The 26086-nt window shown below is 39.2% G+C and overlaps 5 protein-coding genes across 6 annotated transcripts in view; 2 read left to right on the top strand and 3 right to left on the bottom strand.

The window, feature by feature from the left end:
• The window catches only part of LOC115630989 (protein split ends), an 81617-nt gene extending 65367 nt beyond the window's left edge, over positions 1-16250 (bottom strand). For both annotated transcript variants that reach the window (XM_030527574.1, XM_030527575.1), the window contains exons 1-3: positions 16003-16250; positions 15396-15410; positions 9915-10450 (exon numbers count right to left, since the gene is read on the bottom strand). In XM_030527574.1, coding sequence (XP_030383434.1) covers positions 9915-10048 — 134 coding nt within the window. In that variant the 5' untranslated portion in view covers positions 10049-10450; positions 15396-15410; positions 16003-16250. The remainder of the gene's footprint in view (positions 1-9914; positions 10451-15395; positions 15411-16002) is intronic.
• A 1877-nt stretch (positions 16251-18127) lies between these two features.
• On the top strand, positions 18128-19002 carry LOC115631436 (protein transport protein SFT2). Its single transcript, XM_030528174.1, has 2 exons — positions 18128-18401; positions 18463-19002. Exons 1-2 carry the CDS (start codon positions 18216-18218, stop codon positions 18892-18894), a joined length of 618 nt encoding a protein of 205 aa, XP_030384034.1. The 5' UTR covers positions 18128-18215; the 3' UTR covers positions 18895-19002.
• LOC115631435 (U5 small nuclear ribonucleoprotein 40 kDa protein) lies at positions 18921-20228 on the bottom strand. The gene is made up of 3 exons (XM_030528173.1): positions 20064-20228; positions 19864-19993; positions 18921-19804 (listed from the first exon to the last, which is right to left on the bottom strand). Exons 1-3 carry the CDS (start codon positions 20169-20171, stop codon positions 18999-19001), a joined length of 1044 nt encoding a protein of 347 aa, XP_030384033.1. The 5' UTR covers positions 20172-20228; the 3' UTR covers positions 18921-18998.
• Positions 20229-20641: 413 nt separating this feature from the next.
• LOC115630986 (putative tRNA pseudouridine synthase Pus10) lies at positions 20642-24891 on the top strand. Its single transcript, XM_030527568.1, has 4 exons — positions 20642-20913; positions 21010-21572; positions 23232-23442; positions 23500-24891. Exons 1-4 carry the CDS (start codon positions 20758-20760, stop codon positions 24871-24873), a joined length of 2304 nt encoding a protein of 767 aa, XP_030383428.1. The 5' UTR covers positions 20642-20757; the 3' UTR covers positions 24874-24891.
• On the bottom strand, positions 22513-23285 carry LOC115630987 (NADH dehydrogenase [ubiquinone] iron-sulfur protein 5). Its single transcript, XM_030527569.1, has 3 exons — positions 23152-23285; positions 22760-22980; positions 22513-22698 (listed from the first exon to the last, which is right to left on the bottom strand). Exons 2-3 carry the CDS (start codon positions 22970-22972, stop codon positions 22606-22608), a joined length of 306 nt encoding a protein of 101 aa, XP_030383429.1. The 5' UTR covers positions 22973-22980; positions 23152-23285; the 3' UTR covers positions 22513-22605.
• Positions 24892-26086: the final 1195 nt, after the last annotated feature.

Genomic DNA, 26086 nt, shown 5'->3' with positions numbered 1-26086 from the left:
CAAATAAATAATTGCCGGTTGAGATAGGCAATAATGAAAGACAATAATAAATGCGGGGGCAGGAATTCGAGACTAACGAAAAGAGATAGAAAGACTGAAATGAGAATAGAGATAGAGGGAGAGAGTGAGAGCTTTGGAAAAAATCAAAGTAATTTACAAAATAATTACACAAATTATTGTCAATTACTGCAATTTAAATGCATGTGTGTGTAGGTTGGTGTATAAACGTCTGCATATGTGTGCCAGGGATCGGAGGCATATGGCGCACACATTTCAGCTCACAACACGGGGCGTATGCGTGCTGTTGTTTTTATGACGTTTTCGCTTACTTCGATTTTGTTCGACGGTTTGTTTTTTTTTCCATTTGTATTTGTATTTTACTTTTATATTTTATTGTACAATATTATGGCAGCACAAAATAACAAAAACAACAATTATTTTAAATTGAGGCGTGTTTCATACGCTTTACGTAACAATTTCCGTGCACTTGTCAGCTGTTCGAGCACGGGGCTGGAATCGAGCGCGAGATATAGTGAAGGGGAGTGGAGTGGAGTAGAAGAGGGGACGGACTATAACTGTGTGACTCGAAGCGCATGTAAAAATATATTTCTTAATTATTATTTTTAATTGCCACGCTAATTGCAAAAACGAAAACCGTTAACATATGAAAACAAAAATGCAATGCAATGAAACGTGCAAATTGAACGCACGACGCACAGAGAACCAAATATACATACATACACATGTATGTACATCCATGCCTAAGTACGTGTACATACATATATGGGGGAATTACATACAGATATATACATAGCTATGTACATATGTATATGAATGTGTTAATTTATTTATGTATACAAATAGTATGCCTGCAATCAGGGGTATGGTCGCTTTAGCCGCACATATGGGCGGCACATGGGGCGTATGCTTTATGTAATTTTGTTTAGTCAAACCACAAAAAAGTGAATGCATTTAATTGTACACAAAAACGTACTTAGCACGAGTGAACAACAATTTCAAAAATTGAATACGATACAGAAATATACAAGTATATATACAAGCAACACCAAAAACAATGCAAACATTGGCCGTTTTGGATATAGTATTTCGATGCGGCCATAGTCGATTACAGCTCAGTTCGATACATGATGCTTTTGTTTGCTTAAACATTAATTGCCCGCTTTCCAATACTTTGACAGCTTAAGTAGATATTCGCTAAATGATTCGATGTCATATGCAGATGAATTTCTTGGACAGAATTTTAGATATTCATTTGAGAAATTTTATTATTTGCAATCGACAAAGCTATAGTTATACATAATTGGTCGATTGGAAAATATTTATGAAATGAATTATTATTATAAACCAAGATATCTTTAGTAAATTTTAACAATCAAAAGAAACACACACAAGTGATTTTAGTGGAATTAGATTTCGTTTAAGTGAAGGTTGCAAAAGAAAAACGATTTGGTCTGTTAATTCATTTAAAAAAATATATATCTATATATATCCGCTTAGAGAAATACTTGATGTATGTCTGCGTAGAGCTACAATACTTCTTATGGCATAATTTAATCAGAGAAAAGAATTGCCCGCCTGGCATTTTGGTGGTAAGCGTCTAATGCATAAATTAAGCATTAAACCGCATTTCCCAAAAACGTCGCCCCCACATGCGCTCTCACAATGCTGCAGGCTTCTTTGTGATGCTGTCAAGCTTGATCAAGCAAATTAAGCAAGGAAATGGTCGACTATATAGCGACTAGTATGGTGGTGTTTATGGATACGACGACGAAGACGTCGACAACGAGCGAAGAACGACACAACGGCAATGTTGCCGCAATTTCCTTTACAATGTCTGCCCGCTGGCCGCTCCCCTCTGCCATCCTCGTCGTGCCCCCTGCAATTGGGTACGCACAACACGTACATACGTGTGGGCATGGCTTCAAAGATACAAAAAAGATATGAATAGCAACAACAACAACAGCTATGCTTAGCTGCTGCAAAGCTACAAATGCTTATGTATGTCTGTATGTATGTTTGTATCCATTGTGAAATGCGGCAACAGCGCCAAAAACGCTGCTGAATTCGTTTGCCTGCCTGCCTGCTTGGTGAGTTTGCAATTCGCTGCCCGCTGGCGCGCATCTAACAGATACAAATACACGCACAGATAGCTAGAAACGTATGTATTTACAGCCCAGCTGTAGTTGCTTGTTTTTCTTCTTTCACACACACACACACATATATCTGTACATTCATACATATTTACGCACACTCATATACATGTAGAGAGACGAATGGGCTGTTGTTTTTGCTTGTTTTCAATTAGAGTTGAAAAAAATAGCAGCACCAAAGAAAAATACAACGGCGTGTGTTGTTGTTGCTGCTGCTGCTGCTTGCAAATACAACGCACGTTGTGTAAACATCAGTCGCAGTCGCAGCCGCAGTCGCCGACGACGTTGCTGCCTGCCTTTTCTTTATTATTTCTTCTTTTTTTTGTGCTGCGCAAGTAAACATGGCCAAGCAAAGTCTGAGCCAATTTGAATTTCGACACAAATACTAAAGCAAAATAACGAGTATGCGACGTGTATGTGTGTGTGTGTGTGTGTTGAAGTCGCTGTCGCCGTCGCTGCCGACGACGGCGTCGTCGTCTCTGTGGTGGCTGCTTTTGTAGGTTTTCTTCGCATTCGCGTATTGTACTTTATTTTTATGCTGGCATTTTTGCGGCACTTGAATTTTTGTAGCTGTATGCCCGTATGAGTGTGTGTGTGTGTGTATGTGTATGTGTGTGTGTTATCGGACCGTCTATGTGTTTGTGCGTGAGTTTCTGCGGCTGAGCTTTTGTCGCTTAATTGCAAATGACTCATGCACACGAACAGCAGCCACAACTCTCATACACTCAAACACTCAGTCAGTCAGTCACTCACCAACTCACTCACACATTCAAAACACTCACTCGCACATTATTCAAAGTCCGCCCAATGTTTTGCTTCTTTTGAATGTTTTCTTTTTTTTGCTGAAATGCTTTTGTGCCGGCACAGGAAGCGACTGCTTAATGTGCGTGTCAGCCTACCAGCCAACCATTCAACCAGCCTGCCAGACTCCCCCTTATATCTCCTTCTAGCTTATGATGCATAAATAAATAAAATGGCAAGCAAAAAATAGGAAAACTGCTACGGCTACGGCTTTTAGGCAGATTAACGGACATGCACAAAGTTCGGCTCACAGGCGAATTAAGCCCGGAAGCTTTACCAAGATCAAAGGCACTTGGACGAGGGACTTACAAAGGCAGGCATGCACACACCCATACATACATATATATATGTAGATGCTTAAGCCCAAGCTGCTTGCCAAGAAAGTTGGTCTCTATCAAAGCAAAGGATACATTCGGGCAACATACGATGGATATATACAAATTAAGAGCGAAAGACTTGGGAATAAAAATGTAATTTTGAAAAGGCAGCTTAATATAAGAAGCCTGGTAAAGCGAGCTATAATGCTATACGGATTTGTACAGAAATCTATACGATTTCTTCTACCTCTATACCATGTAATTTTTATTGAGGATAAGTCATTGTAGGGAATTTAATTTTAAATCAGCTTTCATAATTTGATTTTAAACGTTCTTAAAGCTGTCTATGATGCCATACGTGTTTGATAGAAAAAAGAGTCACAAATCCCACGCATAATCAAAATTGAAAAAACCAAATGGCATTTATAAAAGGAACAATTAACTATTTCGATACAGTATCAACTTGTCACAGAAATTAGTTAAAAATATTCTACAATTTTAATTGTAAAATTTGAAATCTAATGCTTAAATTCAAATTTGATTTGAAAGGTTCTTCTCTAAATAAGTTCCAGCTTGAACTTAAGTTAGAATAATCAAAAAAAAAAAAATTTATGTTCAAAAAATAAAGAAAGATAAAGTCCTCCCTTTTTAAAATTTAAAAGATTCTCACTGTATAGTAGTTCGTGATGATTTCATATGTTTCCTAATACAAACATCTTAGAAAAACAGTTTTTTCATGGTAGTATGTATATATTTTCATTGTATTCGCAGTTGTCTTTGCTGCCACCTGATCAATGGCTCTTGATTGCTCTCCCCCCCATGACCAGTAGATAATGGATAATGATATGCTGCTGGTCCGTTGAAGTGGCTAAACCGGTTCCGACAATGCTGGAAACGTCACCATCTAGCGACACAATCTTCAAATGCTTGAATCCAAGAATTATGCAGCAAGAGTGGCTGGGAGTCGGGGTTGGAGCTGAAGACTACAGGTAGGAGAAAAATAGAAAAGAAGGCTGTAAGAAGACGAACTAAAAAATAGCCCTTGTTCAGCTTTCTTTGTGCTCACTGAATACCCAGGTGTGTATGTCCGACGTGTGTGTGAGCTCTTGGAATAATAATCGATTTCTCGCCTTTCCTTCTTGGCTCTGGCAGCTAAAGCACCATTGGAGGAAGAAGAAGCAGTCCCAGCAGTTTGATAATCTCTGTATTGTTTGTCTGTCTGCTTCTTGGCACCTTGGCGAGTGGTTGTTGGAGACAGTGTCAACGTGTGAAGTGTGGCAACAGCGCGGCAGTCAATGACGTGCTTGTAAATCCCCCTCCTCCCTCCTTGTGCTCAACACAAGTCAAGTGTGAAATTATTTTGGAATTTTCAAAATATCCCATACAAATGTGAGTTATCGCATCGTGGCAGTTGTCGCTGCTTTATCTAATGCATGTTGTATACTCAGTTACGAAACACAACAGCAGCAACAACAATGAAATGTTCGCCTGTCTGTCAAAGTACACATGAAAATGTAAAATTGTAATAATAACAATGAAAATCAAATAATTGCACGACCTGCAACAGCAACAACAATAGCCGCAAAACGCCAGACATTCTAAGGCACATGTACGTACATATGTATATTCATATATAATCATATATATCATTATACTTTATGTGCGCCTGAACAATATAAAATTATATTTAGACACGTAATACAACAAAGTTGCTTGTGTTGCAATTTTAATTGAAAATTTGCTTTTATTAATATTATTTTTTTGTTCTGTCACAAAGAAAATCAAATTTCCAGCTTTTTCACACACAAAAAAAAAGAAAGAAAAATGGCATTTAATTTGAAATATATTGCAGCTTTATCAGCCAAGTCTATGGACAAGCAAAACAGTTTTAAACAATGAATAACTGACAAGTGTCAAAGCAGCTGGCAATTAGAATAGAAGAGATTGGTGCGGTTCGGGGAATGGTGACAGATGGAGGAGGCAGATCGTTAAAATGATAAACAATACCGCCCAATGGGTAACTTGAGACCACAAAACAGCACAGAACAGAACGAAAACTTACAAGATATTATTTACACACGTCAGCCAGAAAAACATAGTACGTACAAGAGTGCCTGCTAAAGATAAGTTTTGCATAATATTTGCTTGGCTGGAAGTGTTCTGTTACGAAAATACATTACGTTATGGGTAAGTAGTGAAGTAATTTTCCACAAGAACGAAAAAATCTCAAAAATAAAGAAGCTGAAAAGCATTGCTTCTCAAGGCGAATTACCAGCACTATCCTACTTCCTATTGACTTCAGATTGAGAATCTTTAGTATTCCTTATTATATAGGAAGATCTATTTTCAATTAAAAATTAAACGATTTATAATAATACTTGAAGAATTAATTCGTGGAATCGGCATTCATTTTTTATTAATTTATCCCTAATATCCTCAATTTATTAACAGCATATTGTATATTTTTAATTTGTTTAAAGAACAATTATAATAGTTACTTTTACTTTTTGTCTTTAAAAGGTTCTTATATTTTAATATGAAATTATCTAGTATTTGAAAATTAAATAAAACGAAAACATCAAAGCTTCTTAAGTAATCGCAGACTTTAAAAACAAAAACTAAGCTACACAAAGTAAAAGATTTCCCCGGAAGTCCGAAAGCTCAAAACAAAAAAACTTCAGGATAGAAAAATGTATTCCTTCGAATTTCTCACATTTTCTGCCACAACATTTTCATTAGGTTTCGTGTTCAGCTTTTTTAACAGAGAATAGCAAGCCACTAATAACAACAACAGCGACAGTTGTAGCAACAACACACGAGATACTATATTTTAGTGTTTTTGACTTGTTTCAATGTCAGGCCATGGCATGTTACATTTACGTTATTGTTTTTGTTGTAATTCGTTGTAGTTCTATTCTATTTTATTTTTTTCTCAATGCTTATTTTGGCATTGACAGCGCTTCGTGTTCTGTGGGGCAACAAGCATGAAAAAATAGAATAGAAAAGATAAGATAGCAGAGGGAGAGAAAGGGAGAGAGAGAGAACATAGTGAACGAAAAGGAAAACACAAACAACGCACACAATTTGTAATATTATAGATAATTTGTGCAACTTTTACACATTTCTTAGTGCTATTGCCGTTGGTCTATTTTTAAGCACCACAAGTCTAAGGTGCACAAATGTGGAAAATGCCTCAAAATGCCGAATTTTCCATTGAAACCCTTAACTACAATATTTCAGGTGAAATAAATAATACTTTGTTTATTCTTAGACCTAAGTGTAGAGCGAATGAGTCTAAAATTAGCCATAGAGAGCGTACTTTAAGGATAGGCTTCGGTGTCAGGCCAAAGATTGGTTACATTATTAATAAAAAAAAAACCATCGACAGTGGGATCAAGCTTTTACTTTTTTAGTCGACCTTATAAGCGAATTATAGAACACCAGCAGTTCGATCTCCCAGTTCCAGCCAACTCGCATTCGAATCTACTTTAATTATTCTAGGAATACAAAGAACCAAACCAAAAAAAATATTCTCAGAATTGTACAACTCGGTCACCACATGGATCTTTTTTATGGATGGGATTTCCATAAAAATTTGGAGTTAAATAGACTTCAATCACATCTTCAGTAAATATATAAAATGGTTCAATATGTTACCCTCTGGAACTATTTAAAGGATTTTTAATATACGATGTTATTCTACCAACAGTTTCTCGATAGCCAACTATATTTGTCTGAATCTTTGAACGGAAAACATAAAATGACATATGGGAGATAATGAGATCAATCTGAATAGCTTATAATCGACCTTATGGCGACAATAAACTTTGCTGTGAATATTCTAGCAATCGAAAAAAGGCAGGTAGGACATTAAACACTACTTCTATGACTATTTTAAGTATCCTTTAAATAGAAGCCTATTCATTCGACCAACAGTTTCTCAATAGGCAGCTTTCTTTGTTTGCTTCTTCATATTATTGTTGTTATTATATAGTATGTGATTACGTTACATTTTACGCTTTTCAGGGTCGTTGAGAGCAAAACAACGCCCAAAATTAAGAGGCGCACATGAAGATAAACGCACACATATACATATAATGTATATGCTACATTGTAGATACATACATTTGTACATAAGTACAGAGCGAAGGCAGCTGCGTTACACGATCCACAAGATACACAAATACATAATCGTAATCGAAACGAATTATAATGAAAATAAGTATGCATATGATCGAAAAGAAGAAGAAAATAAATACCCCGAACAGCAGCAGCAGCAGCAGCAACAACATTACCCAAAAACTCATGCGTCATCAATGGCCGCCGGCCTGGTGTTGTTGTTTGTCTTAAACTTAATATGTGTGCGTATCCCAAAGATACAATATCTTTTGGCATAGTGCGTAATTTATTTATGCACATTTAGCTTGAAACTATATACACAGTTTGGTTGTTATAACTGTTGTTGTTGTTGTTGCTGTTGCTGCTGTCGTTGTTGACGTCGCCGTGGTTCACTGTCAATGTCAAAAGCTGGTTTTGAACTCTGAGCAGCGCTTTTTGACGATTGTGTTGTAGTTGTTGTTTTGTTTATGTAATTACCGCGCCTACAGTTTATGTAGTTGTTGTACCTGTTGTTGTTGCTATTGTTGTTGTAATAGTTGTTGTTGCTGCTGCTGCTGCGTCTGACATTGATGCGGGTTTAATGCACCGCACTCCACAACACTGGCTAGTTTTTTTTCGGGCTGGTTTAATGACTTCACTTCACTTCGCTCTTCAATCGGCAGCGCTAGCTTTTCAGCACACTCTCTTTCTCTCTCTCTCCTTCTCTTTGCCCCTCCTCTGATTCTCTATTTCGTCTAGCTCTGCCATAGACTGGCGGCTAATGAAGCAATTAAGCAGCGACTTTTGCACCCCGGCCGCAGAAATAGAAGGAAAAAAAAAATTATTATAGTAGTGACAACGGCAACAATAAAAACAAGTAGCGGCCGCCGTTGACTGCAAAACTTGTTTGACTAACAAACAAACAAACAACAATGAATTAACCACAAAGATACAGTGTATGTATGCATGTATGTGTGTGTGTGTATGTTTTTGTATATTCACAGCATTTGCTGTTCTTTAGGCCCAAATAAAAAGTACGAAATTACGTAATAACGCAAAATAGACGCCGCTGCTGTCGGTTGGCAGCAGCGCTCGCCACATGTTGGCCGACCATTCGACTGTCTGCTGCCTGCCTGCCTGCCTGCTGCCTGTCTGAATTGTCAGTTGGCACAGGTAAAAGGCAGTCAAGGTAAATATAAAGTAGACGTAACAAGATAGAACGCTAACGCGACGACTGCACACAGCAGCCACACACTCTGCACCCACACTCATTAAAAACGCAGCTACTTATGTGATATAGTCGATCGACTCTGCTTAAATTCTGGCTGAATTGTTCCTGAAACACTAAAATAGATAAGCTTCTAGGAAATACAACTAAGTTTCACGCTATCCATTGTTCCACTAACATTTCCTACGACTGCTGTATCTTAAAGATGCACCAACATAGGCGGCCAATCGTGTCAAAGATTCCTTTCTCATTTGTTTATTCTTTTAAATCGAATTAGTATTACTATGAATCGAAATTTCTGGATATTTTTATGGCAGCTTTTAAAAAGATCAATGATATTGATTTTTTAACTGATTATACCTATCGTAAATCAATGATGTAATTAGTTTTATTCAAACTTCGAGTGTTAAGATCTATGAAAAATTCATAAATATTTAATTTATAGACGTCTTTCGTCTGAGATTTTTATATACTCTATGGTTTTGCTGGCATATTACTAAATATTGCTACAGTAGCTATAAAATATATTCAAATGAGCTGCATTTTAAGACCATACAACCAACATAAATATCAGGAAAGCTCTCTTGTACATTTTCAGCCACTTAGCTCTTCGTTCATAAAGATATGCCACAGATTTCTATTGTAAATAATAATATAATTTGATATAGACTGTGCAATTTGTTACATCATTTGATAAAAAAAAAACTAATGTGGGTAAAAAGTTATTTAACATCTCACAAATAGACTAAGTGCTTTATAGCTAAGAGAACAGCGATATAGAAAGGTTTCACATTTACATTCAGGAACACTTAAATACAGTAGGAACGAATGTATTAGTTTTCAAAAATGCATTCACCTCAGCGGCGAACAAACAAATTAGAGTTACATAGGCTTTTAAATATGAAGATAAATCCCATTTCCATTAAAGCAATATAAGCATCGCCAATTAGATCGAAAATGCATTCAGTCGTATCCTAGTAGAATAAAAAGATGTCTAATAAAAACAATTTCTCAGTTCAAATATAATGTGTTAAAAAAGATTAGTATTGAATGTTCAAAAGGGATTCAGCAGTATTAAGAAATTTAATTTATAAATAATCGGCTATATAGTACTCTTAAGGATTGAAAAACTTCATGGAAACATTTGAAAACTATAACATGTTATTTCTATTTTTTAATGTGTATAAGAGGAATAAGAAGAGGTGGCTTGAGGTGCCGAGTAACAGTACTTTAAGTTCTCGAACCCATTTGAAATTTTGCCATATATATTATTTCTTTTTGGGGAAGGGTGTTACTTACCTTTTTAATGTATCGCGTATTTTGTTACTGCTACTATCCACGGCTTGTTGTTGGTGTTGTTGCTGCTGTTGCTGCTGCTGCGTCGTTTCGGCTAATTTTCCAAAACAAATGTTACGGCTGCTGTCGCGTACCATGTTTTGGGACGACTCACGATCTATTAAGCATTTGTATGCTGTTGGAGGCGCATATTTTTAAATGGGCGCGCACTCTACCCATTGATTATATCGAGGCGTCGAGGCTTTTCGCTCACATGCACATATTATTTATTTGCGGGATACTTTCTGCTTCAATTTCGTATTATTTCTTTTGAATTTTCTTTTGTTGCACTTTTCTTTTATCTTCTTTGCTTCGATTTCGATTCAATGCATTATTTGCACTGATTCCATTTCCACTCACAACACTGATTCACTTACACTCTCACATACACGCTCACAAACCCACACACACACACAGTTGGCGGTGTGTGCAATCGGCTTGGATTCGATTGGATCGATCGATTTTCAATTGATTTTTCTTAATTTGTTGTTGTTGCGGCGCTGTAAATAAAATTGAGGTATCATTTTAGAGGGGGGCAAGAACATTATGAGATTATGCGAATATATGTATTTAATTCAATTTGATTTGATTTGCTTTGCTCATTTTTTTATTTTCACTTTGGGGGGCACACACACATACACACACTCGCACACAACATACTGGGTGAATTTGGTTGTTGTGTTTGTTGTTGTTGGTGTTCACTTCAATTTGTGGCTTTTGATAAACACGTTGTATGATGGATGCTGGATGCCAGGGGAGACGATGGAGACGCGAGTCAAAGCTTATGCCAATTTATGTTAATTTATCACTAAAAATACTACAAATGTTTTAATTTAATTTAACTAGAGCAATTTAAATTTATTGAAATCTCAATGGGCTGGCTGTTGGCTCAGCAGCAGTGGCAAGCAAGAAAGTATCTATGAGATACACAGCAGGCAGGCAACAGAAAGATCTTTTTGCTCAATTTAAAAGGCAACTCAAGGCGCTGCTCAAGTTTGGTCACGAAGGGACGGAACGGTACGGGTCAGAACGCAAGAGGGGGGGATGGGCAAGCAACAACAAAATGCTCAGAAGGTGGAAATGTGAGCAGCACGTTATTATAATCCAGTCAACGTTGCAAGCAAACAAACAGGCCAGGCCAAGCCAAGCCGGGCCAGGCCAGTCAGGCAGCAGGCAAACGAAACATAGCAGGGACGTAGAGCAAGAAAGAGAGAGACACGCTGAGGGGTGCAGAGCATGTTAAAATTCCATGCATTAAAGAACCAAAGAACCATCAGCAGAGGCAATACAGAACATGGAAATGGAAATACAAGAACAACAACGTTCATGCTGCTCTGCCAGCGCCTTTGTTGATTGTTGGCTGACTGGTGTGAAGTTTGGCAACAACGCTGCCGCTTCGTTGCCAGTCTACTGCTGCTTGCCTGACCGCCTGCCCGTCCGTCCCTTCGTTCGTTCGTCCGTCCATCATATTGAGCGGCCATACAACTAAGCTGCTCTGCCACTCTGGCATCGCTCTGCTGCTGCGGCTCAACTGTGAAGAAGTTTGGCAACGTTGCGCGCTGTTTACTTATAATTGACGTTTGCACTGAGCTGCGCTGCTGCTGTCTGACGTGGTTGTTATAGCCACACAGATACACACACACACACACACACGAAAGCACATACGTACTCACAAAGTGGGGTGCCATATAAATGGCCGCATATGAGAGCAAGCGAGAGCGCGATATATTTTAATGGCCTGACGCTGACGTTGCTGCTTCAGCGCACACACGACATAAAAAACACACGTATGTATGTATTTATATATACCTATGCATACATGTGTACGTATATAGATATGTAGCTGCATACATATATACAAAATTGTATGTATTGTACATAAAGAATTTATGGCTGGTACTTTGAGCGCCGAGGGAACAACACGAAAGCAGAAGAAGAAGAAGTAGAAACACGGGCATGGAAAAACGAGTATCTCAGAGTTAGCTGTGAGTTTGTTTTTGCCGTCGTCATTGCTGTTGTTCTTGTTGCCGCTGCCAGCCATCGCGTATTTATAAATGGTTATGTAGTCATGTGCATGTTTCAGTTTGTGTATGTGAGACTCTGTTGTGTAGAGGGGTGCTTTGGGACGGCAACAACAACAAAGACGACGTTCACGTTTTTTCAGTCGTAGCTGCCTGCCCTGCGATGACGACGTTTCTTATAGATATTTATTTATTTTCTCGTTTTTCTTCTACCCATATATTGTAAATTGTAGTCGTCGTTGTTGTTGCTATTTGTTTTTAGCTAGTTTAGTGTACATAAAAACATACATACATACAAAGTGTGTATTTATTGGGCTTGTGTGTGCGTTGGCCCTTTTTGTAGACTGGGTGTGGGGCCCAAAGCAAACCAAAGGCAGCAGGAAATCACTACCACACATGCAAAAGGCGCTTATAAAACTTGGCCCAACACTATAGTGTTGTTATAACAACATGTACACATACACACATATGCATACAAATACACATTGTACATACTACATACATACATACAAATATTTGTTGGCTGTACTAAATGCGCAGACGCTTGGCCAGGCAGGCAGGCAACACAAATTTTATCATTGCATCTCCCTCACGCAGCCGCCATATAAATAGTAAAAATTGTTTCGCTCTCGCTCTCTCTCAATTTACGGGGGGAGAGCGCACGGAAACTACGCGGCAGCCATTGCCGTTGGGGCCATTGGAGCAGCATAGCAGTGTTGCAAATTTAGCTATTTTCCCCGCCAGTTTTGGAGATTTTCAAATGCCGATTACGGATAATATTGCGGCTGGCGGAATAACTTTATTTTCTATACTATGTACATACACATATATTTATATGAATTAATATTAACATAGATCTCATTCAACCAAGGTTTTCGAAATATTACGGCGCTAAGTTTACGAACAAGAAAAATTGCAAAAGGAATTTAAAACTCAGAGAAAGGTTATAAAACCAGAAGACTATCATATGGCAACGAAAAACTTTTTTGTTTGTAATATTCGTAAACAAATATATGAATAGCTGAGCAGTATTGGAATTAGCTTCTCAAGTGGATCGACATAGAAGAATCTGCGAAAATTGATAGGTTTGTTACATTACGGTTATGACTAAAATTAAAGATTTGCCTTTGATGATTAAATATATATTTAGTTGTTTCTAGCTTTATTCAACTGCTGATCTGGCGAGATTTGACTGTGAAGATTTAGCAACACTGGTGGCAATCGATCGTGCTCCTCTCTTTTTTTGGGGCTCTCTGTGAAAGTTGCTGCTTGCTGCCTGACGGCCTGGCTGTACTTATAAGCGGTCGCTCGCTTGCTTTTTTGCATCAGTCGTTTTGTATGCCTGGTGGGGTGCGGTTGTCTTTTAGGCGTTCGTTTTTGAAAGACATTCGTTTATTGCTGCTACTGATATAGTGGTTGCTGTTGTCGTCGCCGTTGTTGTTACGGCTTTTGTAGCTGTGTAGCGCACAGCTACAGCACTAGCAATTTTTATTTTTCTGTCGACGTGTGCAAAATTATTTACACAAAAAACATTTTTTTCATATAATTTACTCGCGCCTTTGTCTTCGTCTTGTATATTGTTGTAGTTCTTGTTGTTGTCGTTATTGTTATAGTTGCCGTCGTCGCCTCGTTCGCCGTCGTTTCTTTCGATGTAATTTTCCGTTTGTTCTGCACAGCCTGCCTTTTAAGTTGTCATACAGATTCTTCTGTTTTTCTAGTTATTCTCTGTATTTTCTGTCTATGGACATGGTCGACGCCATTTTGTGGTCATAGAAACGTATTTGGCTTAAAAGTGGTTGGCCATTTATGGCCAAGCTGCAAGTTTGTAGTGCTGTCTACAAAGAAGAAGAGTTTCGCGTGATCGCGCGACTGGTTAGAAAATATTTTTTTTCCATTGGGGAAAAACCCTATTAGAAGCTTGGTTTAGAATTCATTAATATGTCAAAACACCAGAATATATATGCATACATAGGTTTATACATATAAATGTATGTATAAATGTACATGCATATGCATGTCCATATGTAGTTTGAAGCAGCTGTGTATCTGTAAGAAACAAGTTTACGTTTTAATTTTTTTGTAGCCAACGAACTATGCAGTCATTTTTGTAGTTGGCGCTGCTACGTGACCGACGACCGCATTCAAACTTTGTGTGTATGTATGTATGTACATATATATGTATGAATGTATGTAGCTAAAGCAGGAGGTGAAGGAGCTGTGCAAGGGGAAGGGGCGTTTTGCTTAAAATGAATGCCGCCACACGCCGCGCTGCTCCAACCAACAACAAAGAGATTTTGTAGTTTTTGTCGTACAACGTAGTTTCTAGCAGCTCCAATACACACACATACACACATGCGCACGCGCACGCACACGAAACGGGTTAAATAAAAAGTTTTTTACTGCATCTAGCAGCTCGCTCGCACCAAAGGCAAATTAGCGCGCGTTTGTTCATTTGCCATCTTTTTCGCACGTACGCGTTCTCGTTTCTTGCGTGTATGTGTGCGCGCTGTAGCTGAATCGATTTTTCAACGATGTCGACTGCGACGCTGGCAGAGAAAACGCGGCGCCGACGACCCGACAATTTCTCTATATATTTGTGTCTCGCTTGCACTTAATACGCGCGCGCTTACAGCTATACCGTTCACACAATATTTGTCGTTGTAGTTTTGCTACTTTGTATTGGGGCTGTGCTGGGGCTCACACACACACGCACACACACACTCGCAGTCAAATACGTACAGGCAACGCCATGTTACTTTTTCATCTTTGTTGTTGCTATTGCTGTTGGCCACTCTTGAGGGGGAGCTGTCAGCCTGGATTTTTGCTACAAATTTCAGTCGCTGCTTGCCTCGTTATTTTCAGCCGTCATCCATTCCCTACGCTATACATACATACTGTATGTGTGCGTGTATTTGTGTGCTTTGAATTTCTGATGAAATTCTTTGCTTTCGAGTTAATTGCTGTTGCTGCTGTGGCAGCGCAGCAAGCAGCGCCCCAGCCCCAACAAAAGCGCTCAAACCGTTCGCAGTCGCAATCGTTGTGCCATTTTTCTTTGTGCTGCGACCGAGCTCTGAAGATCGCAAAGCGTTGAGCGCTCTACACTCGGCCCCCCAACTAAAAATCCTTCCTCGTGGGGCTGCGTTTAAGAGTTTATTTTAGTTATATTTTAGGTTTATATAAATTTAAAATTGGCATAAGCCTTGCAGGCTTTAAATTTTCTTTGGTTTTATGCGATTTAAAGGGGATTTTCACTCGGTTAAAATTTGGGATTTCTTTTGCACACTTTTCACACACTTATCCATGTGGCAAAATTGCCTTTTGGATTATTTTATGCAAGCATTTTTTTGTTAAATATATTTTAAAACATATATTTTTTATGATAATTGTTGATTTGACAGTTGTTGGTTTGTTTTTGTTGCCTTACCAATTGTGTTGCGGGCTGCAAAGAAAAGAAATTTTTATTTTAATAGAACTGTTTATTGTGCGAGAACTCGAACAGTTTTAATGCCATCGTAATAGTTAAGAAAAGTAAAATTTCTGTTATGAAATTTACAAAATTGTTTCAGTATGACTTATTCATAACATAAGTTTTGTTTGAGCGATTTCCTAAAACTGGTCCACCCGAAAGCCTTACTAATTGAAATCTATAATCGCTAAAACCCAGAAAAGTCGATTTATGTAAAAATGTTCCCCAACTAAAAGAAGTTTACATTCAGGTTTTTCATGAAAAACTGTTTTTTCAAATCAAATTAAATAAAAACATTAAAATTAATCATCAAATAAATCGCTGCTTTCTAAAATCTCAGCAGACCATCACAATAAAATATTTCCATTATTTAAATCAGTTTATAAGACCATCAATCCTTCGACGGAAAGTTCCATCTCAGCTTGAAACTGGGGAAAGCCGCCTCGAAGCTTCTGAAAATGCTTCAGTATGCGCCCAAATTACTAACTTATGGAACCCGAACTCTCCCCTGACTTCAAGATGTATGCTGTTTGTTTCCAGAAAGTTGGGCTCGTGGGATACTTACACCATTGATGAAGCTTCCAATTCTGTGCTTGAGATGTGGATCAGCGAGACAAAGACGACGATGTAGATGACGACAACGACGACGACCGATATTTTTAAACCCGTTTGGACTGTATTCGAAATCTTCGCATTTTCAAAAACCTCCAAAAAGGTGTGCTTGAGTTCTTTACGGATCCGACAGAGCGCAGTATTTAGTTATCTTTCATTAAGGAGCATTTACTTTAAAGGCTTCTTCATAGACACAAAAATGAGTAACATTTTGCACTTAATTTTATTTATTTAAATATTATTTGGTGCGCCTCAAGTGAATTTCATTCACGAAAAACCCATCACAAATAAATTTTTGGGAAAAAACAATAAAAAAAATGTGGGATTTTAACACACTTGCCTTTGACTTTACTATTATTTGTATTTTTTATTTTATAGAATTTGCATTTTCTTGAACATTTATTTCATTTGCTTTTTGTGTTTGCGTATTGTTTTTGTTTGTATTTTATTGTATTTACATTTGCTGTTGTATTTGTGTAATTAATGCATTTTCTCACAAACACACATATTCACAGACACACAAATATACATACATAAGTATATTTGCGTTAATATTGGTTACCGAACCGAGCGGGGGGGCAGGACGCACTTGCCGTAGATTTGACTTTTTTCAGATGATTATTTTTAATTTGTGTGTGTTTTCGGCGTTTTGCTTTATCGCCCGTCGTTATACTTCTTCTTTAAAATTGTTATTGTTTTTTGCTTTGGGTTGCTGTTGTTGCTTTTGCTGTGCTACTGTTGTGTTTTTATGCTCTCTCTCTTTCTCTCTCATTAGTAAAACGCGCGCGCCAAACAAACGCACTGCGCGAATCTCAACTGCTCACTATGACAATCCGTTAAATACTGAAATGGTATCGCTTATAAAAGTACTCAGTTCCCCCGGCTCATTTCTCGAGTAGTTGTTGGCCAGCCCTGGTCAGCTGGTTGGTATTTCTTATCGATACCCGATTTGTAAACTCAAACAATAGTAGCTATTCGATAAAGAAAGGAACCGGTTTCTGGTGCCTTCAATTAAAAGTGCCAAATCACATTTGAATTCTCGCGCGACAAATGACTTAGATTTGTAATACATTTGTTAAAATTAATCTTTAATTAGGTTAAAACTGATAAATACTCCCTAATGAGAAGAAAAAAGTATATAAACTAAATAACTTCACATAGCTAGAAACAAGCAATTTAATAAATTTGATTTTTGTAAACCACATTTTAAGTGAAATGGTAAAGGAAATCAAGGAGTTAGCAAATGAATAATGCCGAAGAAAAGATTATGTTAATACATATATCTATAGATTTACTTTTTCAATTGCATAATTTTTCGTAGCGTTTGTAATTTTGTTTCTGGTTGCAATAAAATGCCATGGTGTTGCATTTTATTAAATTACATTAATGGCCAGAAAATAATCCCTAACCGTATTTAGATTAACACTCACAAAAAGGAAGTGGCATCAGGGAAGAACCTGGATACCACGTTTGGTTATTGTACTTTCCGCGAATTCTCCGAACTTATACAAACGGAGCTTACCGATTAAGAATAAAGTCGTATTTACTTTCTGTATATTCGCACAAACCTAGATTAACCTTTTACTCTTTGGATCCAGAACTACATTATAGTTGATAAACTTGTATGGAACATTTTAATTTCAGAGATTATAACACTTTTTTTTGGTATTTACATATAGCTTTAGTTAACATTTTCTGTAAATTTAATATATTTATTTGTATTGTAGAGAAAGAGATGATTTTTTTTGTTGCGTTTCGCAAATTTACTGTATATCCCAATTTCATTTATGTATAATAATTTGGAATTTAATTTTATAGATTAACTTATTCCTTTTCCAAGAAGTATTATAACATGTTATATCGAGCCTCTATATTATTGAAGAGCAAATTTCATATAAAAAGGACTCTAGTCTCAAAATTTAGGAAGGATCAGACCATATGTGTGTTGTATGTATATGGCTTAGATAGGAAAAGTTCTTTGCAAGTATACTTTGTTTTCTAGCTGTCATTAAAATTTGAATCACGTCTCGACGCGCCCATCTCTAGTGCGCACATTTAGGCTTAGTATCGATATCCCATTAGAGATGTGTTGTATTTTAAATACCAATACAAACTAAAGCCACACGCAACCAAAACCAAAACAAAAGGCGATTCAGCGGGACGACGATGAGCAATCTTAAGCAGGATTTGGACGAATACCTGCTGCTTCAGAGTGATCAGAAGAAAAACTTTAATGTAAAGATACCACAGATAAAGGTGCCGCAACTGGGCCGACTGGGCCAGCTTTTCTCACGCCCAGAGCCAGAAAACAGTTGGTTGAAGGATACACAAGACTCCTGCTGTCCAAAGCTAGTGAGTAGCTAGTTTATTATTAAGGAGACTACATTTCATTAACATTGAGTGTGTATTTCAGTCACGGCTCCAAAGGATTGTGGGCTTTGTTGCTTGCCTGGGCGTTGGTGCCCTTTGCATGACTCTTTCAACATTTTACATACCGGTCCTGATCCTGAAGGCGCGGAAATTTGCGTTGCTCTACACAATGGGCAGTATATTCTTCATTCTCAGCTTCTGCTTCCTGTCCGGTTTTGGTGCATTCCTAAAGCAGATGTTCTCCAAGCCACGCCTGCTTACCTCCATCTCATACAGCTCGTGCCTGCTCCTCACACTCTACTTCTCGTTAATCGTCCAGAGCACGGCCTTTACTGTACTGTTTGCAGTGGCGCAAATCATAGCGTTACTCTTCATGGTATTGAGCATGGTGCCCGGTGGTGCAACGGGCCTGAAGTTCTTTGGCCAGCTATTTAAGAGCAGCGTCTCCTCATCATCTAGCACACTGCCAGTTTAGGAGAAACATATGATAAAACCACCACATGGATTTTTACATACAAAATATTTATTGACTTGCATTGTATAATGATAATGGGGAATAAAACTTATTTGTGATACTCGCTAATCCTCGATCTCGCCTAGGTACAGAGTCTTATCGCTAGATGCGGACAATATAAGCGGTTCACGCGGACTAAAGTCGATATCATTGACACTGCCATTGTGTCCGGGCAGCTTGTACAGAATACGTCTGGTGTTCACATCCCAAATGTAGACGTGGCGATCGGCGGAGCCGGCCGAGATTTTGTCCCCACCTGGCGCCCACGCGCACCGTAACAGATTCTTCTCAAAGTTGTGCTGGTGGCCCTGGAAGACTTTGACGCAACGTTCACCCGGCGCATATGGGCGCACATCCCAGACACGCAGCGTGTTGTCCATGGCGTTGGTGAGCACGAAATCGCCCTCCGGCGATAGCGACATGCCCGTAATGGTGTCTGTATGCCCACGCAAGTGGTGCAGAACTTGCTGCTTCCTCACGTCCCACACCTTGACCTCATTATCGATGCCGCCACTGATGATCTGCTCCCCTGTATCACCAAAGCAAACCGCTGTCACCTGGTATGGCGACTCCAACGTGTGCACTGCCTGCTTCTTGCGAACGTCCCATATCCGTATCGTCCGATCATCGCTGCCGGAACACAATAGTTGCTGGCCGCGTCGCGAGCCCTGCACGCTATTCACGAAATTACTGTGGCCCTTCAGACGACGCACACGTTGGCCTGTCACCAAATCCCAAATTGCGAGCGTTTTGTCCGTGGAGCAGGTGAAAATGTGAGAGCCGTCAGGTGTGAAATGCGCTTCCATTACGGCGCCGGTATGCCCAGACATGGCCATGACATTCTCACAATCATCGTACACCTGCCAGATGTCTGTAAAGTCAGGTAATTATCTGGGGGTCTTGGTCTCCTTCATTTTATTTAGTACTTACAAATCTGACGATCGAAGCCGGATGAGAGCAACAGCTCACCTTCCGGATGAAATTCTGTGGTAAATATTTCTCCATTGTGCCCTTCTAATAGCATTATAGGCGCCTGCAGATTTGAAGTTCTCCTTACGCCCTAAACATGTAAACAATAGGATTAATTGCAAGTTTCGTTCATCGACCGGCTCTTCTTCTTCATTGCTTACCGATTCTAATAGTGCCTTGTCGCGATTTGTATAGGCTGCAATTTCGTTTTTGCTACGTTTGGGATCCTGCGCCAGGACTACGCTATTACTAGGTCTTTTCGTCCCCATTTTAGTTCAATATTGATAAAAAACGTACACGAATTCAGCGGCGTGAAAAAAAGCGGACGCCGCACACGAGAACAAGTGCTGCCAATTCATTGTTCCTAAGAATGTTACCCAGCAAACGAGTAAATTACAGCTGTTCGTACTCTCAGTTATTGTTGGTAGAGCATCAACGAGAAATATACATCGATATCGATATACTTACATATATATGTATATATTAATATAACATGAAAAAAACGCCAATATAAGACAGTAGTAATTAGGTTATCCATTATGTCTTCCCATTCCAAATTGTTTGTAGAATCTTTTACAAGATATATTCCGCCATTTGAGTTTATTTGCGTTCCCAAAGACAATGATAATATTTTTTTTAAGTTGCCGATTCAATGTTTTGAAAACATCGATGCATCAACGACACGCCGATGTTTTCTTACATCACTAGTTAAAACATTATTATTGTTTCAGCGCCTTTAAGTTATATAGAAAATTTTTATTAAAGGATTTGTAATTCGTACGTATAAATACAGCGCGCATTCCTCCAGCTCCATTCTGCAATTCGACAACAAACTGGACACGCACCACAAATATAATGAACCCCGTAATGGCGGCCATACAAGCCGCGCAAATGCAAATGTGTATGCCATATATGATGAATTACGGTCCCGTCCCTATTCCTTTTCCTATGCAAATGGCGCCGCAATTTAATTCAAGTACATACGACGAAGAAGAAGACTATTCCGCTAAGGTAACAAGTTTTTAAAATACATACATACATATATAAAAATCTGCTGGTCAGAGCTAAACTAAACAAATGAAATTGATTGATTTATGAAACGACAAGGAGGATGACGAGGAACAAAGAACCTTGTTCTGTGGCAATTTAGATGAGCACGTAACGGATGACATACTCTATGAGATTTTTCTGCAAGCCGGACCTATTGAAAGCGTTCGCATTCCAAAGGACGGTGGCGGCAGACAACGCAATTTTGGATTTGTTACCTACTTCCATCTGAGCGCTGTGCCGTTTGCATTAGACCTGTTCCAAGGGCTCGAATTGTTCCAAAAGAAGGTAACGATAAAGGCACAGGCAGCAGATCGTCCACAACAGAGGCAGTCGAATGACTTTTCTGTACCGTCTGTTTCATCTCGTATGCGAAATCCGTTTGCAAACGACGTTGCAAAAGGAGACCACGGGGCAGCGCGTCATGCTCGCCATACGCTCCACGACGCCAAGCCTTACGATCGCAGCCCCAAACATATGAATAACGATGCACGGCGGCGCAGCGATAGTGCTGTCTTAGATCGCAACCGACCACGAACAAATCCATTTCTGCAAAACAGCAGTGGAGGAAATCGCCGATCTGAGCAACGTAACAACCACCACCACGGCCAACGGAAATTATAGTGAGTATGTTCACAATAAGTTGTCATATTTTATCTATTCGTTAAGGAAAAATAGTCGCTTAACTAAAGGTTTAAATCATATTAAGTCTATAGTATATATATATGTACGTGTGTTAAAGTCTAAGCTAAATTAGAAATCTAAGATGAAAATTAATTACCACAAATTGTCATATTTTATCTATTCGTTAAGGAAAAATAGTCACTTCACTAAACGTTTAAATCATATTAAGTCTAAAGTATATATATGTACGTGAATTAAAGTCTAAGCTAAATTAGAAATCTAAGATGAAAATGAAGTACCACAAACAAATCTTTTAGAATTGAGCTAGAATTGTTAGCTGCCTAAGCTGATTATCACCCATAATTGAAAAAGCTAATATAAAATAAGATAATAAAAACTCGTACCACAACAAAAGGATAAAACAAGTCAATTATAATATAATAAAGAAAATTATAATTGTGAAGGATAACAACGGATTATATTTCTGAGTTTTATTAAACAATTTAAATTGAACTTTTGCTGTTAGCCCACTAATATTCTATCAGATTAAACCCCCAGTTCATGTTCGTTTATCACAGTGTACTGTTTTGCATAATTTGGGAATATCAAAAAAATTTGTTGGATTAGTCGATGTAATAGTAACCATTACAAGCTTCAAAAGAACCTTTAGGAAAAAATAAATAATTAAAAATCTATTACTGGATCAATCGTATATGCTTATATTACATTTTCCCTTTATTTATAAGATGCTCTTATCGACATGCATTGTGTAGGTGTCAAAAATCAATATATGACATTTTATAATGAATTCTAGGCTACGTATAACTTATTTTTCGCACAAGGCCCTTATTTTGAATGCTAAGGTTCAGAAATGTAACCATTAGCAATCCATTCTCTATATAATTCTGCGACACTCAACCCATAAATAAGAAACAGCTGTTTGGCGTCTCCATTCAATGTTATCTTTCTTTAATGTTAAACAATTTCAGCTAAAGAATAGGTATGAAATTATTCTTGTGGTAGCTCTACAAACTAATAGGCGTCCACACGTGGGGGTTCGGCAAAGAGTTCTTCCTTTTTACGGTCTCCCAACAGCCACTGCTTATAGCGTTCGTTTCTCATGGCCTGTAAGGCGAATAGATTATTAAATAGGTACATTTTCAATTCAAGGGAGATAATAGCGTACGTGGAAGCGCAGCAACTGCTTCTGCATGCCAACACACTCCTGGAAATCGTTAATAATTTCTGCACAGACTTTCTTGCCACGCTCCATACCGTAAGCCTCCAGACAGTCCATCATGTCCATTTCAAATTTGCCGCATTTATCGTAGGTTTGATGATTGATCAGGCAACCCGTCAAATCTGTGAGGGGTAGGCGGAAAAACGGCGTCAAGGACATCTTGGCCGCTGCAAAAAGAATAACGATCTTTAAGCCTAGCAAAGATGTACGTTCTGTGACGTAACAATAACAAAGTCGATTTGCTACAATAATATTTATTGTTGCTCTCCCGAAGTTGAAAACAACCCTTTGTTATTGAATTTAAGGTTGTTATTTTGCATTTTATGATTGCAACTTACATCAAATTCCAATAATTTGCCGAAGAAAATAATTTATGTTAAGCGAAACTTTTTGCTGCTGCTTCTTCCCCTTTTGACAGCCTACGTAGACAGCTGACTGATAGTGTTGAACAACAGCCGACGAACTCCACGTTTTGTTTACATGGAAAAGAAGGAAGACGGACTATTTCAATGCAAAATCAGGATCTCGTGGAGTATTTGGAATCGTGTGGGATATGCCAGGTGTGTCAGCTGCGGTACTTGAAAGCACGAGGTACAGAGTACCGGGATATGAGCAAAACATTTCAACGGGTGAGAGGCATAAACAGCATAATGGGAGAAATTTCTCTGAAGCCCCTTAAATTTCAGCTGAATGTTGAGCATTCGGATGAGCAACCGTTAAAAAAGCCACGTTTGGGCGTTTGCCCCACCTGCCTGGGCCTCTTCTCTGAGGATTTTCAGCGTCAGTTGGTCGAAGGCATTTTGGCAAAGGATATTTCCAAGTATGACAGCGATGGAATTGTGTTAGCCCTATGTCTGCCCATGACGCTGCAATTGCGGCAGCTCTCCATGTGGTTTGCCTTGCGTCGCAAATTTGGATGCGTTATAGACGACACAAATGCGCCAGATGTTCCCATCAAGGAGGCAGTGAAGCTCATACTCAATCCCATAATATGCGCGCAGCTTAAAAAGAAAAATGACCCCAATGGTCTTATGATTAATGTGGATTTGCGACACAGCGTAGAGGCAGGCGAAGTTGAAAAACTGGCAAAACTCCACAAAGCTGCGTTTCCAGGGAAACAAAAGCGGATTGAAATCTCGCGAGGATTGCTCGAGAAACAATATCAACCCGCACGCATAAAAGCAGATCTGTTTGAGGAGTATCTGCCCATTCCACCGACTGCAGTGGACGAGCAGCTTCAGTTGAAATCTATTGTACTGACAGGGCCTTTGGTATGTGTGGCCGGACGTTATCGCAAACTAAGTCGGGAGCTATCCCACACGCCGTGGGTGCTGCATGGCCAGCGCATGATGGAGGATAGCATTGAGGAGCTTATAATCCATAGTGTGGCGCCGCATTTTAGTGAGAGCCAGGAGAAGATTATCTTTATGTCGAGCGGTCGTGAAGATGTCGATGTGCGTTGTCTGGGCAAGGGACGTCCTTTTGCTTTGGAGATCCCTGATGCAATGTGCAGCACGTTGAGTCGCCAGCTGGCTTTACAGATGGAACAGGCGGTTGATCGCTCGGGCAAGGTTTCTGTGCGCAATCTACAGGTTGTGCCGCGTGAGGAACTCTTGCACATTAAAACGGGGGAGGAACAGAAACGTAAATTCTATCGAGCACTCTGTACTATGAAAGAGCCGGTAACTGTAGATATTCTGCAGAAGTTACAAATTTCCGAGAGCTTTGTAATACAGCAGAAGACGCCTATTCGTGTGCTGCATCGTCGTCCTCTTCTCACACGCCCCCGCACCATTTACAGTCTTAAGGCGCGAGTACAACGTGGCCAGCCAAACGTCCTGATTATTGACTTGGTCACGCAGGCGGGCATGTACATCAAGGAACTGGTGCATGGTGAATTCGGGCGCACTACGCCATCGTTAGCGTCGATTATTGGTAAACCCATTGATATTCAGGCGCTGGATGTGGTAGGCATTGATCTGGACTGGCCGGCCGAGGTGGATAATGCAATAGCTGTTGAAGGTGAAGCTATAGTGGAATCTACTGTAAATAGCAAGTAAATAAATAAATATAAAATAAACAAATGAAGTTTTATTACGTCTACGCAAATGAAAATTCCACAGATATTAAACGAATGAAAAATAAGTCTGGCCTAATGCGTAAAGTAGTCAACTGAGGCTTAAGCTTACTGCTTCAATTTAAATTTGTATGATTTTATTGCTGCTGTCGATATTTGCAGTACACGAATAATTATTTGAATTAACAGCAACGGCGGCGCTGCTCCGCGGAAGCAAATAGTGGCATAGAATTCTACAATTCGCGACGCGGCAAGCGAGTTGGCAGCACTAAACTATCAGCTCTTATCAGCTGGAGGTGCGCGCACGGTAATTTCTATCAAATAAGATAGTAAAAGTAATTAATATTAATATAAAAAAAATCGGCGTATTGTGCAGCTCTTGCGTTGCTTCTAATATTCGTTGTGATATCGATTGACTGCTTGAGTCTTGCGCGTTTGGTAACCAGCGGCTGGCCTTGGCAGTTAAAATTATCAGAAACTTTTGAGTCGCCGTATTTATTTAAAAAAGTATGAATTAAAAACGTGTGTGAAATGTATGATGAAGGAGCCGAAGGAGGCGGCGGATGCAAGGCGCAAGTGCACTGAAGCTAATTGCGCGCCTGCTACAAGTGCCGAGCAATGCAATTTATAGTAATCACTCACACCCACCCACATAAATAAAATGACCGCCCGCCCACACTTTCATTGAGCGAGTTTTGCGGCTTGCCTGTCCAACTATATATATATATATATATGTGTGTGTGTGTGTGTATCACTCGAAGCTGTGTACACATGTGTGTTTGTGAGCAATTTTAAGCGTTCGTTCGCGCCCGTGCCACCGCCGACCTTCACGCAACCTTCACAAGCAGTTGCACCGCCATGGGCGTCGTGCACAGCTGCTCGCGCTGACTGCAAATTGACTTTGCAACATACTGATGAGGCGACGCCACTGCGTCTCCTGTGCCCGATTATCACGTGTGTAATCAATAGCAGCCAACCGCTACGCCCTCCCTCCACCCAGCACATCTCACTGGGCCAGCCGATAAATAAACAGAAACCGACTGACTCCTTAGACAGTAGCAACAACAACAAGTACACGTATAAAAGCGGCTGCTAAGTAACGCCACAATAAACAAATTCTCTCAACAAACATAATGAAATGCATTCACTTATTTACTCACGCCTGCCTTGCTCTGCTCCACTCTGTTCTCAGAAAA

The sequence above is a fragment of the Scaptodrosophila lebanonensis genome, unplaced genomic scaffold (genome assembly GCF_003285725.1).
Source record: "Scaptodrosophila lebanonensis strain 11010-0011.00,11010-0021.00 unplaced genomic scaffold, SlebRS2 tig00001412-arrow-pilon, whole genome shotgun sequence".
NCBI lineage: Eukaryota > Metazoa > Arthropoda > Insecta > Diptera > Drosophilidae > Scaptodrosophila > Scaptodrosophila lebanonensis.
The sequence above is the reverse complement of the archived record's forward strand: the minus strand, read 5'-3'. Positions and strand labels throughout refer to the sequence as shown.